At 46.3% G+C, this 15786-nt stretch overlaps 1 protein-coding gene across 3 annotated transcripts in view; it reads right to left on the reverse strand.

Annotated features, from left to right (window-relative positions):
* The window catches only part of CWH43 (cell wall biogenesis 43 C-terminal homolog), a 158289-nt gene that overhangs the window by 12960 nt on the left and 129543 nt on the right, over nt 1-15786 (reverse strand). For all 3 annotated transcript variants that reach the window (XM_029587890.1, XM_029587881.1, XM_029587899.1), the window contains 2 exons: nt 4676-4737; nt 4068-4223 (listed from right to left, as the gene is read on the reverse strand). In XM_029587890.1, coding sequence (XP_029443750.1) covers nt 4068-4223; nt 4676-4737 — 218 coding nt within the window. The remainder of the gene's footprint in view (nt 1-4067; nt 4224-4675; nt 4738-15786) is intronic.

The raw sequence follows: 15786 nt of genomic DNA on the forward strand, positions 1-15786 counted from the left end.
GTTACAACTGCTGCCAGCCCCATGGAACCTTGGACCCATGTGGCCACTGATTTTATCTGCGATCTCCCTCCCTCAAGTGGCAACATCACCATATGGGTGGTTGTGGACAGATTTTCCAAAATGACACATTTTGTTCCTTACCCAGGACTCCCGTCTGCACCTGAACTAGGCAAACTCTTTACTCAGCATATTTTTTTTGTCTTCATGGACTTCCTCACCACATTCTCTCATATTGAAGGGTCCAATTCACTGCCAAGTACTGGAGAAGCCTGTACCAGAAGTTCGGGATTGTCCTTGACTTTACTTCTGCTTACCAACCCTAAAGGAATGGCCAAACCAACTGAGTCAACCAGAGCCTCAAAACCTTTTTTCACTCTTTTATGAACCAGAGACAAGACAACTGGGCCTCCTTGCTTCCTTGGGCTGCATTTGCCCACAATAACCATGTCAAGAGCTCCACCAGATCTTTGTTGTTCTTCATCTTTGGATATCACCCACATACTCTGAGACCTGTTCCTACACCAAATACTAGCCTGGCTGCCAATTTAGTAGGGCAAGAGCTCCAGATCTGTGGGCGAAGACTCACAAGCTGATAAACCAAGCTGCTCAATGTGCCAAAGCCCAAGCCGACAAGAAACGGTACCCTGCACCCATTCTCCAGCCTGGTACCTTGTTCTGGCTTAGTACTAAGAATCTGCAGCTTAAGATGCCATCCACAAAATTTGCACCCTGATTTGTGGGTCCTTTCCCAGTTGAGTGGCAACTGGATCCAGTCGCTTATAAACTCAAGCTTACCACATCTCTATGGATACATGACGTCTTCCATATCTCCTTGTTGAAGGCTGCATTTCTTTCTTGGCCAAGCCAACCATCCCTCCAAAAACCTGAAATCACTGTCAAAGACACCCAATTTGAGGTGGGAGAAATTCTAGATTCCCTCAGGTTCCAGAAACAGGCACAGTATCTTATCGCCTGGAAGAACTACGGCCCTTAGGAGAATTCATGGGAACCTGCTACTAATCTGCAGGTTCCCCAGCTGGAGGCAGATTTCCACTGCAGGTTCCCCTTGAAGACCAGGCCCAGAAGACTGAGAAGGGGGCTTTGGAGGAGGGGTACTGTTACATCCCTCACTTCTGATCCTAAACGACTCTGGCATAGCCTCCAGCAGCATGGTGTTCCAAGGATCCGGGAGAGAACCTCCTGTAACTCTGGTCTTCCTTTTATAGGTCTCCAAGCTTGGTCTTCCTGTGATGCTGGCTGATGACATCACATACCCCATCAGTATATAAGGAAGTCTTTTGCAACCAGCCAGCGTCTCAGCAAAAGTTCAACTGGCATCTGTGTGCTCCAGTGTGTGTTGCTAGTTGTGTTTTGTGCTTGCTTGTGCCTTGTCTGATCCTGTCCTGTTTTCTTGGTTGCCTTCTCGTTGCCTTGTTCCTTACTTATCCGGTCCTTGTTTCCTGTCCCTGCCTGTGCCCTGCCTTGCTTGACTCTTTAGTGCTGGTTGTTTTGTTAGTCTTGTCTGTCATGTTTGTCCTGTTCATCTTGGATTGATTCTCTGGATTGTGACCTCGGCGTGGCTCTTGACCTTTCATGTCTGCTGCCTGCCCTGACCTCTGGCTTGGTATCTGTTCTGTCTGATGCCTGCCCTGACTTCTGGCTTGGAATCTGTTCTGCAGTCAGCTACCTGCCACGACCTTTGTTTGGATTGGACACTCAATCCAGGTAGTCCCTGGAACATACTTAAGTCCTGCCGGCCGCCAGGACCCAAAGGCTCAACCTGTGGGGGAGACGGTTGGTATAGGTGAAGCTCCATTTGGTCCCACCTATGGGCTTCTCTGCCAGCTGCTCGTATGAGTTTAGTGGGTTCACTTGTTAGGCTGCGTCAACCACACTGCAGTCACAAGAGGCCACTTTCTCTGTCGGTGTTACACTCATTAAGGTTTTGCTGCAAACAACCGATTGAACCTGAGTTCCAGAGGCCGAACCAATGGCAACCATCTGCTTAAATACTCCTGCAGTTGACACAGAGGCAGCGGAGCAGGATTTTTTTGTGCAGGTATTTCTTTCAGATTATTTTGGCAGTTTTTTTGTAGCATAAGGGTTTGCTGTGCTAGTGTCTGAGTCACAGGAACTGGTTTTAAAACTTCTGAAATTTGACACAGAGACAGAAGAACAGAGGGACTCCTGGATCCTGAAGCAGAATTTACCTTTACAGGTGATGGTTTAAAATTGCTTTGGTTAGTTTTAATTGTGTGTGGATGTGCTGTGGTTTTCAGGTGAGCTAGGCTGGGAAATTCCTGAACAGCAGATTGCCTGCTGGCAGATACAGGGGTTTGTAGCTTGGGTGCAGGAGTTACAGCAGAATTGGAAAACTTTTTCCCTGGTTTACCAGGCTTACCATGCAAGCAGTGAGTCCTGGTCCCACGCCAAAGGGTCTGTATGGCCTCTTTATCCTGTCACAGTCAGGCAAGCTAGGATCAGGGATTACCCCTACAAGAACAGGGGCAGACTCTGGGGCAAGGCTGGATTGGGTCTTCTGCCTGTACTAGCTCTGTCCCCCACAGATGGCAGGACAGCTGGAACACGGCACAGGCTGATTCTGATGGCAGGCAGGAGCTGGTTACAGGCAGGGCTAAAGACACGGACTGGAACCAAGGGCAAGGCTCGAGCTAGAGGCAAGGCCTGGAACAGGATACCATGCTGGGACTGAAGACAGGCAAACAAGGGCTTGAAGTGAGGGCAAGGACTGGACAGGAAATAGGGACTGGAAAGGACAAGGACTGGGCAGGACTGGACCAGACAGGACCAGATTTGACAAGGATTGGACTGGACAAGCAACAATAAATAAGAAGGCCTAAACAGGGCACAAGGCTGGGCTGGTGAACCTAGAGGGCCCAAAGCTGCAAGGCACGACAGGGAGGCCTGGAAGGCCGCAGAGCAAGGCAGGGAGACCTGGAAGGCTACAGAACAAGGCAGAAGACCAAGGAAGACACAAAGCAAGGCAGGAAAGCACAGCAAGGATGGCCAGGTCAAGGAGCCAAGGTTACTCAATGAAGAGGCAAAGAAGGACTGGACAGGCTGGGTTAAATGGGGCTGGAGATGCTGCCTTATAAGATCAGTAAGAAGGTAGCTACAGCAGCTGTGAGGGAGGCTCACTGATTACCTCAGCTGGAGGGGGGGGGGGGGGGGGGCTGCATCGTAGGCTCAATCTTGAGAATTGGGAGGAGGGATAAATATAAAATAAGGGCAAAAATCCCCTCGTAGTCATCTGGTTATGTTTCATTTTTTGGTACGTTAGTTAAATTGTATGTAATTGTTAAAAATTGTATGTTAGCTGTTTGTAATTAACTTCCTGGGCCCCAGTTCAATGTAACCCTTGTTCTATGTAATGTTTTTCCAATTAGTTGTTTCGCTGTAAACCGATGTGATATGTATTTTCACATGAATGTCGGTATAAAAAAAAGTTAAAATAATAGTTAAAAATGAAGGCTGATGGCACCAGACCACAGAACCCTGGTTCCTACCGAACCACAGCCATCTCAAAACAGTGGCACTTAGTGTCCACACTCGGGGGGTTCACAGCTACCAGGCTTCAGGAGGAACCTTAGTCTGTGGCCTCTGATCAAGGATCATCAGTACAATGCTGGCCTAGGTAGGAGGGAAAAGATATACAGTAACAGTGACTGAAGGCTTATGGCACCGTAGCCTGGTAGAGGCCAGTCCCAATTGAACTGGAAGCCCAAAGGAACAGGAGGCCATAAACAAGCACATTGAAAAGCCTCTTCCTTTGAAAATAAAATACTGCATGAAGGACCTTCTCTCAGGCTCTACCACAGGAACATTCATAGTGTACGTAAGTTGCAGTTCTTGCTTGTGGAGCAGACAGGTATTTGTCACTATTCAAAGAATCTGCTCATTTACAGATGCACTTTAAACAAAGAGGGACTGCCACTATTTTCCTTGTATTTGCTGAGTAGATATGCATAAACTGGAGCAGAACTAGGAAGTTGGCTTTATCCTCTTTACAGAAACGATCTGCATTTGCCATTTTGTAAAACACTAACCTGGGACTGAAATGGATTTCCTTGGAAACCTGCTCAGGATCGATAACAATTCTGTCATTGTCCGCATAGGTGGCAGAGTCAACAGGGATCCTAAATTTGGCAATCTGAACTTCTGTATCACTGAGCCCAGCATGAGAGATGCGTGCGTAGCCCAGTCTGTTCATAGAGGGAGAATGTCATTGTAGAAGAATATTAGACATTGCATTGTTAGACCAAGTAATAAAGTACAGTGAATTTCACAAGGACTGTGTTTCTTTGTTACCCTGCCCGCCCTGCTTCATCAAAACATGCACTTTTAAGTTAAAATGGCACTGCCTTTGCTGGCCCAGTGGCTCCAGTTGCCAAGCAGATGGTACCTCCTTCCACACTCCAATTAATAAATTTGGGTTTGCAGTGCGGGATCCTATCATTATCCTAGTTTATACAGAAATCGGTTGCGACTTGTTTAAACACATGTCCGTAGTGGCTTTTGTGCAGTTCTCTCCGTTGAAAAGAGTATTTAATTATCCTACTATTTTGGATCACCTGTTTGTTTAGTTCAGGTATTTCTACCCTTATTCGCAATAGTTTAAAGCTACACATAAAAGATGCCACACATTTTAACAAACCTTACAAGTCCACGATACATAATGTATTCGCACCATCTGTCAGCATCTGCCTTGTCAATGTCCTAACCAAAATACAAAAAGGTAATTAGGAAACTTCTTAAAAACCAATAACCAAGTTATGTCACAAATAACCATACCCAAATATAAACATAAAAATCCAACACATCCTAGAGTATTTGGAAATAACTTGGAAAGTCTAATCAGACTAATGTATACTTGCCACCTAATGTCCACTCCAGCTCATTGCTATTAGGGAATTGCCATCCCTATCTCAATCTCCTGAATCAGAGTTAAATGTTTGAACCACTACATGGTGCCACCCATAACCTGCCATGATATACTGTAAATCTCCATGAGTTTTCACCCATTCCCTTCTCCCCAGAGTATGAAGCAGGTAACATGCCTGCTAGGGTACCAGGATGAAAGCTATGGCATGGGAGAATGCAAGTGAAAAAGTATTTTTGAAATTATCATTTTTGCAGTACAACAGATGTTGGTGGCAACTGGGAACAGATGTAATATACAGAACAGTAATGTACACAGAAGCCCCCAACCCATCTACATATATGTCCTCCATCAGATCAGTCTCCACTTTTTTTTTATAAGAACATTCTGTGCAAATACCACATGTACCTGGCACAGGTTCATGAGCCTTCTTCAACCAATGATAATAACAGCACAAACAGATTGAAAGTATACACTAGGAAAGGTTTCCATGAGTAGAAGTGTTTTAGCAGTAGAAATGGGCTTTTTTAAATTGTCTGCCCAATATGCCGGTAAACTTAAGTACATCCTGTACATGCAAACGTTTACCCAGTCTAAGCAGAGGCATTCCCCTGGATGGCGTTGGGGAGGGCTTGGATTTACCTACATAGTCTCCAATTTTCAGAAGTATGCGTGTAAATTTTCCCCCAAATTTCCTGTGCATGGTTTAGCAGCAATAATTGTGTGTGTGGGTAGTTTTGGTGGGATAATTTTTAAAGTGAACATAAATGCGTACGTTTGATTTCAAAATTGATGTAACTTGTGCATATATTTGCCAACTTTCTTATGCAGGCTATTACAAAATTACCCCTTCAAAGTCCATAATAGCAAGAATCTTTCGTAACCTCCCAGCTCAGGGACTGAAGTAAGGGCACCAATATCAGTCCAATGCACGTTTCTCAATCATAATCAGTGGAACAGGGGTCCCTAATGGCTACAAACCAGTCTGGTTTTCAGGATTTCCACAACAAATAAGCATAGAAACATAGAAATGATGGCCGAAAAGAACCAAACGGTCCATCCAGTCTGCCCAACAATCTCACAGCAGCATCAGCTGCACCATACAGGTCTCCCCTATAATGGTAGTATAGGCCGTGCCATAGAAGTTAACCCCATACTTAGTTTCCCAAACCATCAAAGTCAGAGCCCTTGTTGGTTGCTGTAGGAGTCCAATTCCCTGTTATCTCTTGCCGTTGAAGCAGAGAGCAATGTTGGAGTTGCATCACAAGTATAAGGCTTATTGGATAAGGGTAGCCACAGCTGCATCAGCAAGTTCCCCCCATGCTTATTTGTTTTTCCAGACTGTAAAATTCAGTGTCTTTGTTGGTTGCTGTCTGAAACTAATTCCCCTTTTCCTCTTTTCCCCCTGTTGCTAAAGAGGAGAGTAATAATATAATTGCATCAACAGAATGCAGGCTGATTGGTTAAGGGCAGAAACCGCCACACCAGCAAGTTACCCCCATGCACTCTTTTTTACTCATTGCCATCCTGTCTAGCCTTTAGGGATCCACAGTGTTTATCCCATGCCCCTTTGAAATCTTTCACCATTTTTGTCTTCAACACCTCCTCTGGAAGGGCGTTCCAGGCATCCACCACCCTCTCCATGAAGAAATATTTCCTGATGTTAGTTCTGAGTCGACTTCATTTCGTGAGATATATTTGCATATAATGGAGGGAAAGCATGCAAATATAACTCATGCATATTCATTATAGAAATCCTAAAAACCAGAGCAGTTTGCATCCTTTGAGGACTGGATTTTGGGACCCCTGAACAGGGGCACAATTTTACTTCCAAAGTAGATAGTTTATAGGAAGAATGATACAAACATAATTTATTAGGGGTGTGCATTCGTTTGCAACATATTGGCAATCTGCAACATATATGCCATATTCGTTGTATTCGTGGGGGTCACGAAACGTATGGCGAACCCCCACGAATACAACATATCACTAACGAATAAACCCCCACCCTCCTGACCCCCCCCCCCCCCAAGACTTGCCAAAAGTCCATGGTGGTCCAGCGGGGGTCCTGGAGTGATCTCCTGCACTCGGGCTGTCGGCTGCCGGTATTCAAAATGGCGCGATAGCCTTTGCCCTTACTATGTCACAGGGGCTACTGGTGCCATTGGTTGGCCCCTATCACATGGTAGGAGCAATGGATGGCCGGCGCCATCTTGTGCTCCTACCATGTGACAGGGGCCGACCAATGGCACCAGCAGCCCCTGTGACATAGTAAGGGCAAAGACTATCGGCGCCATTTTGAATACTGGCAGCCGATGGCCCGAATGCAGGATATGGCTCCAGGACCCCTGCTGGACCACCAGGGACTTTTGGCAAGTCTTGGGGGGATCAGGAGGGTGGGGGGTTGTAGTTAATTAAATTTAAAGGGTTGGGATGGTGTTTTTTTGGGAAACAAATACATATGTAATTAATGAATGGATCGGGGTCCCCAGAGAACGGATGCAACGGATTTGGGTCTCCACGAATATGAATACCAAATGGGACGAATCCATCCCTGCTGCACATCCCTATAATTTATGTGAACTCTGGCACAATCCTAACACATAACTGCCAACATCAAGTCTTCTCAATTGTTGAATACAAAGGATTTAGGACAGATTCCAGAATCTGTTAATTAACAATTAAAGGCGGCTATTCCACTGTGTTATGTGTCTGAGGCTGTTGTTAAAATCAGCAACACACTCAACTAACAACTAACATCTACCATCTCAAGGAAAGAGGATATGGCCAAGGTATCAGTATCAGACCAACACCTGGTAAGCAGATCAATACACTCACAGGAAAGAGAGAAGGGTCTTCGTTCCAGTTATAAAGCCACAAATAGCCACTGCTGCCAAGGATTTTCCCGTGTCCTTTACAATAAGTATTGTGGAGTATCTTATTGTCATGGTTTCGCCTGCAGTGCAGTCTTCCCACCACCACTGTCTTGCCAGTTACTTCCTCGCTGATTACACAACACCCAAACCTCAGCCCTTCTTCACCCATCCTGTCTAGTACTTCAGTGCCTCTTCATTGAATCACCTCAGCTCTCTGACATGGCCAGCATTAGGGATGTGAATTGTTTTTCAAACTCATCAGAATTCGAGGGGCCCCCAAACCCGATAGGAAAACCCCATGAAATTTTTCATGGGGTTCTCTTATCGTTTTGGGGGGAGCGGGAAGAAAGGCACTTAAAAATAAACCCCAAACCCACCCCGACCCTTTAAATTTAATTCTTTCACATCCCCCACCCTCCCGACCCCCCCCAAAAAAAATTTTTAAAGCACCTGGGGTGGTCCAACGGGGGTCCCGGGAGCGATCTCCCGCTCTCGGGCCGTCAGCCGCCACTAATCAAAATGGCGCCGATGGCCCTTAGCATGTGACAGGGTATCCGGGCCATTGGCCAGCCCCTGTCACATGGTAGGAGCACTGGATGGCCCGTTTTAATTGGCACGACACAGCCGATTAAAACGGGTAAGAATCGCGGGAACGAAGATTTCCCGCGGTTTTTACCCGAACTCGATAACGGAAACAAGTCCGGTACCGATTCACATCCCTAGTCAGCATTCTGGCTCCTAGACTTTCTGTCTTGCCTAGTCTTGTGGCCTCTGGGGCTTCTACCCATCACCTCCAGGCCTTCTGTGTTTTCTGTTCTGTCTAGTCCTTGTCCAGTCCAGTCCTTTCCTTGTTGACCAACCTCATTATCTCCTTATCTGTTTTCTAGGCTTTGCCTTTGTACTTTACCTGCGCTCTGTATCCATCCCCTAGCCTATGCTCTGTGTCCAAGTCCCAACCTATACTCTGTATCCAGCCCCAGCCTTTGCTCTGTGTCCAAACCCCAGCCTATGCTCTGTATCCAGCTCTCAGCGGGTACCTATATCCAGCTCCCGGTCTGTGCCTAGCTATGATATTCAACAGAAAACAAGTCCTACCAGTCCCCAGAACTCGGCTCAACCTGTGAGGAAGGGGGTTGGTTAGGCAAAAGACCAGCTCTAGCCCTGCCTTGCAGTCCTGTCAGTGGCGTAGCTAGACAATTTGGCGCCCGGGGCAAGAGACTTCTTCAGCGCCCCCTCCCTCCATCAAGATTCCAGTCTTAGTCATTTAAAAATATACATTTTCTAAAGGCTTAAAAAAAATAGCAAAACCATTTCAGATTGGAACTATTCTAGTCTTCATGCTTAAATTATGCTAAAAAAAACCAAAACCTGGCATCAGTATCTTAAATTTGTGATTTTGCTGAGATGAACATTTTAAATAGTTTAATTTTTTTTGCTTTAGTATTTGTCTCTACCCACTTTGCTAAATTTTATTTTCTAGAAGAGGGATGCTTAACATTCAGTAATTTAATCTTTCATCCAACTTTTCAAAAAAGTTGCACTACCAGCACAAATTTTTTTTTTTAAACTGGCAGATTCCTCTCTCACATACATACCGTATATACACATACAGAAGCACCATTCCTTTCTCATACACACACACCGCTCCTTTCTCACATACACACAGAAGCACCCTTCCAATCCAAGGTTGAACAGCTGGTCTCCGGCGGCGGTTAGCAGACCGGTGTTCACTTCTTTGGCCCCCGCTGGCCTCGATTTTAATGTCTTCGGCCCCCGCCGGCCTTGATTTTAATGTCTTCAGCCCTCTTGGTCTCCAGCGGGGGCCGAAGACATTAAAATCGAGGCCGGCGGGGGCCGAAGAAAAGAAGATGGGCGCCGCCCAGTCGGCCCCCTGCTTGAGGCTGGCTGGGAGGCACCCATCTTCTTTGCTTCGGCCTCCGCCGCCACCGGCCTCGATTTTAATTTATTCGGCCCCCGCCGGCCTTCAGGGGCTGGCTGTCTCCAGCGGAGGCCGAAGAAATTAAAATCAAAGCCGGCGGAGGCCGAAGAAAAGAAGATGGGCGCCTCCCAGCCAGCCCCCGCTTGAGGCTGGCTGGGAGGTGCCCATCTTCTTTTCTTCGGCCGCCGCCGGCCTCGATTTTAATTTCTCCAGCGGGGGCTGGCTGGGAGGTTCCCATCTTCATTTCTTCGGCCCGCGCGCCACTGGCTCACCTGGCTGATCTTCTTTTCTTCGGCCCCCGCAGGCTTCAATTTGTATTTCTTCGGCCCCTGCCGGCTTGGCGAAGGCGTTGAGGCTGGGCTGAAGAAGAGCCACGCGGTCGAGACCACGTGACCAGGTAGACCGGCCCACCGGGGGATGCCCGATCCCCCGATAGGTCAATCCACCCCTGACCATTACTATAAATCTCTCATAACAAAACAAAAAACAAACAAAAAAAAAAAGACGATCTGCCAGTATTCAACAACACTTACATCTGGGCTTAAAATACTAATTTCTTTTTTTATTTAAATAGCTTTTTGGCGCCCCCTTAGACCCGGCGCCCGGGGCGGCCGCCCACCCCTCGCTACGCCACTGAGTCCTGTACTGCCTCGGTGGGGGTTCTTCTTGATTCCAACCTGCCTGACCAAATTACTTCTGTCCCTGCCAGTTTCCATCCATGTCCTTTCTCAGTTTACACAAAACACATGCAGAATTTCATGTGCAACTTTGAGAATTATATGCATAGAGCCCAACTTTCAAAACTGTCTGAACCATTTGCATGCATAAGTGGAGATTTATGCTAGTATTTTATAAACTATGTGGTGGAAGCCATACAGTTTGTAAAATGCCCCGTATTTCTGCCCCAAAAGTTGGGTCATATGTTTGTAATTCCAGAACACGCACACTTTCTCTACCCATTTTATAAAATTACACACGTGTTTTGTGTGCATAATAATTATAATGCATGCATACTAAGCCAGAATTAAATATGTAGGAAGGTATTTTATAAAGAATGCGAGTACTCTGCTTCATAATATCCCTCCTTGTGCATGCACTTGGCATCACCAGTTTGCCAAAGCCTCCACCAGTTCATCCAGGTCTCTGTCAGTTTACTTACACCCTCCAAGTATACTCTGAACCTGCACCAGTTCATGCAGGCCTCCTACCCTAAAGCTACAGACAAAAGTTAAGTGTGATTTTGATTGAACGAATCACTTAGCAGGTGTAAAAGTGTATGGTCATGTTCAGTACTGTATATGTGTATACTGCTTACAAAATACCAACTTGCACATGCACTTCTGAACCCCACCCTAGAATGCCCCTAAAATGCTCTTGTTTTCCCTTTTCACATTTGCACGAAACCCTGCAAGAACGCTTGTACTGTCAAGGTTTATAAAACAGCGTATACATTTGTACATGTTACTTATGCACACATATGCTAATTTTACAAGTGCAGCTCCCACATAACTCTGAAAATTACCTCCATAACTTAAAATTATGTGGATAATTAAGAAAGTTTTACATGGAAAGTTGAAAGAACGTGGATGGAAACCTGCAGAGGCATAACACACACACACACATACATTCCATTTCTCAAGCACACACACTGACTCCTCTCACACACACACTTATAGTAACATAGTAAATGACAACAGATAAATACCAATCCATTTCATCCAGTCTGCCCAGCAAAATGTTAAGAGTTGTATCTGTCGCTCCATGCAGGTTATTCCCATGCCCTCTGACACACAACCCAAATATTCACATACATACACACAAATTAAAGCTGTCTTTCAAATACACACAAAATCTCAGGTCCACATATCAAAACACAAATACTTACAGCCTCCCTCTCTCTCACACACTTGCAAAGCCTCCTGCTTGCCACCCACAACTCTTTTCTCTGCCAAGCTCTTGTTCTCTCACACACACACAAAATCAATCTTTTTCTCTCGCACACCCACAAAAAACAGTTCCACTCTCATATGTAAACATAGCCTTCCCATGTCTCATCCACAGGCACAAACACATTCTGGAAACTAATGCTCAATGTAAAAAAAAACTCCCTTGGAAACTGTGCATTCTCCATACGCATGCCTTTCCAATCTTCTTCTTATGAGTTATAAAGAAAGCAGCTGGACTCTACCATATTTGTACTTCTACTGCTGGTTGCCAATGACTGCTAAACCCTGAGCCATCGTACATGTTGCTTGAAATGACATTTCGATGTCAGGCATTTGGCCAGCTTTGCCTGTTTTACTTTGCTGTCTGTGCATGCAGCAACATCAACAACATTTTGTGCCTGTCTGATCTTGTTTTTGTTACTCTGTAGAGCTGTCTGATATAAATCTTCTGTCTTACAACTTGCTGCACATATCTAATATTATGTCCATTGATGGTGCTTTATAATTAATACTGATATTGGTTCATATCCTAAGCAGGCATTGGTATTAAATATTAGGGATGTCGTTAAGATTCACAGTTAGTGATTCAGTCCCATGAGCCTCTGCACTTACCCCGACGCCGCCATGACCATGCAGGCCCCAGCCTCTGATATGGTTCAGATGCCGCCAGCGCGCCGTCATTCATCTTGCTCCTTTCTGAGGCTCCATAGGCATGCGTGCTGCCACACATTGGTACTTAAAGGGGTCGCAAAATGAAAAGTCCCTATGGCAACAGGTTCTCAGTTTATAAGACTTCCCAGAACACTGCCTCGAAGGCTCAGCAATGGGTCTCCTGCCATAGCAGTGTGTGTTGCTTCAAGTTCCTTGTTACTGTTGCCCCGTGTTCCTGATTCCTGCCTCATCCTGACTTGCCTCATTCTGCCTCATCTCTCCAGCCTTGTCTTGTCCAATTCTTCTTGTCCAGTGTCTTCTGCTTGTCTTCATCCCCCCCTTGGCCTGACTTCTGGATTCTGAACTCTTGCTTGCACCTGACTATGACTATCTGCTGCCTGGATCTGAACTCTTGCTTAGAACTGACCACGATTACCTGCCGCCTGGATCCGACCACCCGTCTGCCACCTGCCCCACCTTGGTCTGTCTCTGACTCTTTCAGTCTGCTGCCCGCCCTGACCCCAGCATGTCCTCAGACTCTTGCTTACCAGACCAGCCTAGGGACCCACCTAAGCCCTGTCGGCCACCAGAACCCAAGGGCTCAATCCACGGGGTAAGCAGCTGTTATAGGTGAAGCTTCTGCCTGTCTCGCTATAGGGTATGTTTGCCAGCTGTCGGTGAAAGCCTCATGGGTTCACCTAATGAGACGGCGTCAACTATGCCACAGCAACAAGGGCTCACACCCACGCCACCTATCACAGATGTGCATTCATTGGACCATTTGTTTCAATCATTTCGAGGGTATGCGGGTACCTCACAAATATGGTATGTGCATAAGAATGGATGGTACGCATGTAACTTGTTAAGAGAATACGTGTGTACTATCCATTCTTAAGCACATACCATACATTTGTGAAGTATGTGTGTATCCATTAAATGAATTAAACGAATGGCCCAACAAATGACATCCCTATTAAATATCCATGACACTCCTCAGTTTTGCTGAGGAGCATGACTGCTCAGCAGGGGGCTTAGAGAGAATTTTGGAGGGCAAAGATTAGCTCTAGATCTACCTGGAGAGGAAATGGAGATCTTCCCAGAGAAGTCTCTGCTTGGAAGTTGATGGGAGAGGAGCATGTCTGCTGAACATGCCTAGAGCTGCACCTCAATGATCTGTAAGAAAGCTCGAAGCAGGCCCAGATTTAGACACAGGCAACAGAGGCTAGCCTATTGCCTAGTGCACCAAAATTTGAAGATGCAAATGTTTTGGGCTAAAAAGGAGTCTGCTCTCTACTGCTTTAGAGCAGTGCCTGGCACTCTGCCCACTTCTCTCCCTCTTATGCTTCCTGCCTCCTGCTGTTCAATCTCTAGGCCCCCCTCCCTGTTCTTCAGTCCTGCCTATTGGTGGCAAAATTTCAAATCTTACCCTGGCTCAAAGTGGGAAAGTAGCAACTAATAGACGAGAAGGACCGGTGAACATACTAATATAAGGAGCAGACCACTTATATATAGATCATTTCTTCAAAGCTTTGGTCATCACATGTTGTCACAGTCTTTGTCACTCTTTCATCTATGTGTATTTTAATGATTTTAAATATTCTTATTTATTTGTTTTTATTTTATATGATTTAATTATGTATGTATGGTGTTTATGTTTTTTATATGTTATTATATCTGTTTTGCTGTATTAGCCCCTGAAGCAGCTCAACTGAGCAAAACTCGGCCTGAGTCGGGCTTTTTATGATGGTTTGTGCAGAATAAAGATTTCCTGGTGTTCACCGGTCTTTCTCGTCTATTGGTCCCTACTTGCAGTATTGGATTGGTTTCTCGTTTGTTTCAAAGTGGGAAAGTACATCCAAGCTGAAATGATCTTAATGTTTTTTATGGGTCGGGAAAATCAGTCCTGAAGTTTTCCAGTGGGGGCAAGAGGAAGAGCACCCGCAAGAGATGGAAACATGGGCTAGATGTCCTTGGAGATTATTTTGAAGAGGTAGCGCAACCTTTTTGCTGTAATGGATCCCAACTGTTCAGCACTGAAAGGGAGTCCAATTGAACAGTCTACACAAAGGGGTCCCAAAGCTTTTCAAAGCATGGGCCACATAAGAAATTTAAAATCATCAAGAGGGCTGCTGGAGGGAGTCCCCTGGAATTTGTTGAGGAGGGGGAATTAGTGGTCCACCTTGCTGAGGGGGGGGGGAGTGTATATCTAGCCCTTTGATGATTTGAAGTACTCAGAAAGGAAAAGGGCATCCAGGGGTGTGACAGTTAACACACCAGTAATAGTTTACATTTCATGGAAGTTGTCAACCCTGCCACACCCTCAAGAACCTTGCTCCCTGGCTTCTCCTGCATCTGCTCCTCTGAGGGAGAAGAGGAGGTGAATGTGGCACATCCCCTCCCCTCCTGTCCCTCTTCATTCACTTCCTTCCTTTCCCTCCCCTGTCCTCCTTTCTCTGTCACTCACCCCACTCCTCCCCCCACTCTCCTTCCTTTCCCTCCCTTCCCACATCTCCTACTCTCCTCTTACTCTAATCCCTACCCCCACTCTCCTCTCATCCTGCTCCCCTCCTTTCCCTTCCCTTCCTCACCCTCTCATTGCACCCTCCCTTCCTACATCCCCTCCTTTCCCTTTCCCTTCTCTTTCTCACCTCTCCCCTTCACTTCCTGTTTTCCTTCCCTCACTCACCCACTGCCCTTCACAAGGGCCAGGCCTGGCCAGCGGCCTTTTTCAACGCTGCAAGTCCTGGTGCTCTTCTCCTGCTGGCAGGGCCTGGCCTCCCCGCCAACGGAGTCTTTATCTCAGCATGATCTGGCCCTCTTCTCCTGCTGGCACAAGTCTGGCCTCTCCACCAGTGTGGGTCTGGGGCTCTTCTCCTACTGGTGGGAGCTGGCCTCCAAATCAGCGGCATCTTTCTTTGGCCCAGGTTTCAGGGTGTCTTCTTCCAGGCAGCCACATGTTGAAAAAAAGCAAAAATATTTGCGCAGGCAAAATCCGTCCATATGAAGGAAAAGCCTAACAGACCAGCCCATGAGCTGAAGTTTGGGGGACCCCTTCATCCACATTAACACAGAGGCACAGAGTATGAGGTTTAAAACATCATTGAAACTCTTTTGTTGGTTTAACTTCCAGTGTGCAATAATGCTGACTCAGACCATCTGAAGAGGTATGGAGAAGCAACTTTGAATCTATTGCTTGCTATTCAGTACTGACAGTGCAGGTGACTTGGATGGGCGGATAAACCCATTGGCCAAATTCTCTGCAATGTACTCGGACATAGCCCAGGTCTCAGGTATAGATAAGGGGTAAACCCTTCCTCGAGGGGGCATAGTACCAGGTAGCAAGTCAATAGCACAGTCATACGGACGATGCTGCGGAAGGATCTCCGCCTTGGTCTTGGAGAATACATCTGTGAAGTCCTCATAAGGTGCAGGGGGACCCACGGCAGAGTGCATCAACGGAAGTGCGGGCGTCTT

The sequence above is a fragment of the Rhinatrema bivittatum genome, chromosome 1 (assembly GCF_901001135.1).
Source record: "Rhinatrema bivittatum chromosome 1, aRhiBiv1.1, whole genome shotgun sequence".
Classification (NCBI taxonomy): domain Eukaryota; kingdom Metazoa; phylum Chordata; class Amphibia; order Gymnophiona; family Rhinatrematidae; genus Rhinatrema; species Rhinatrema bivittatum.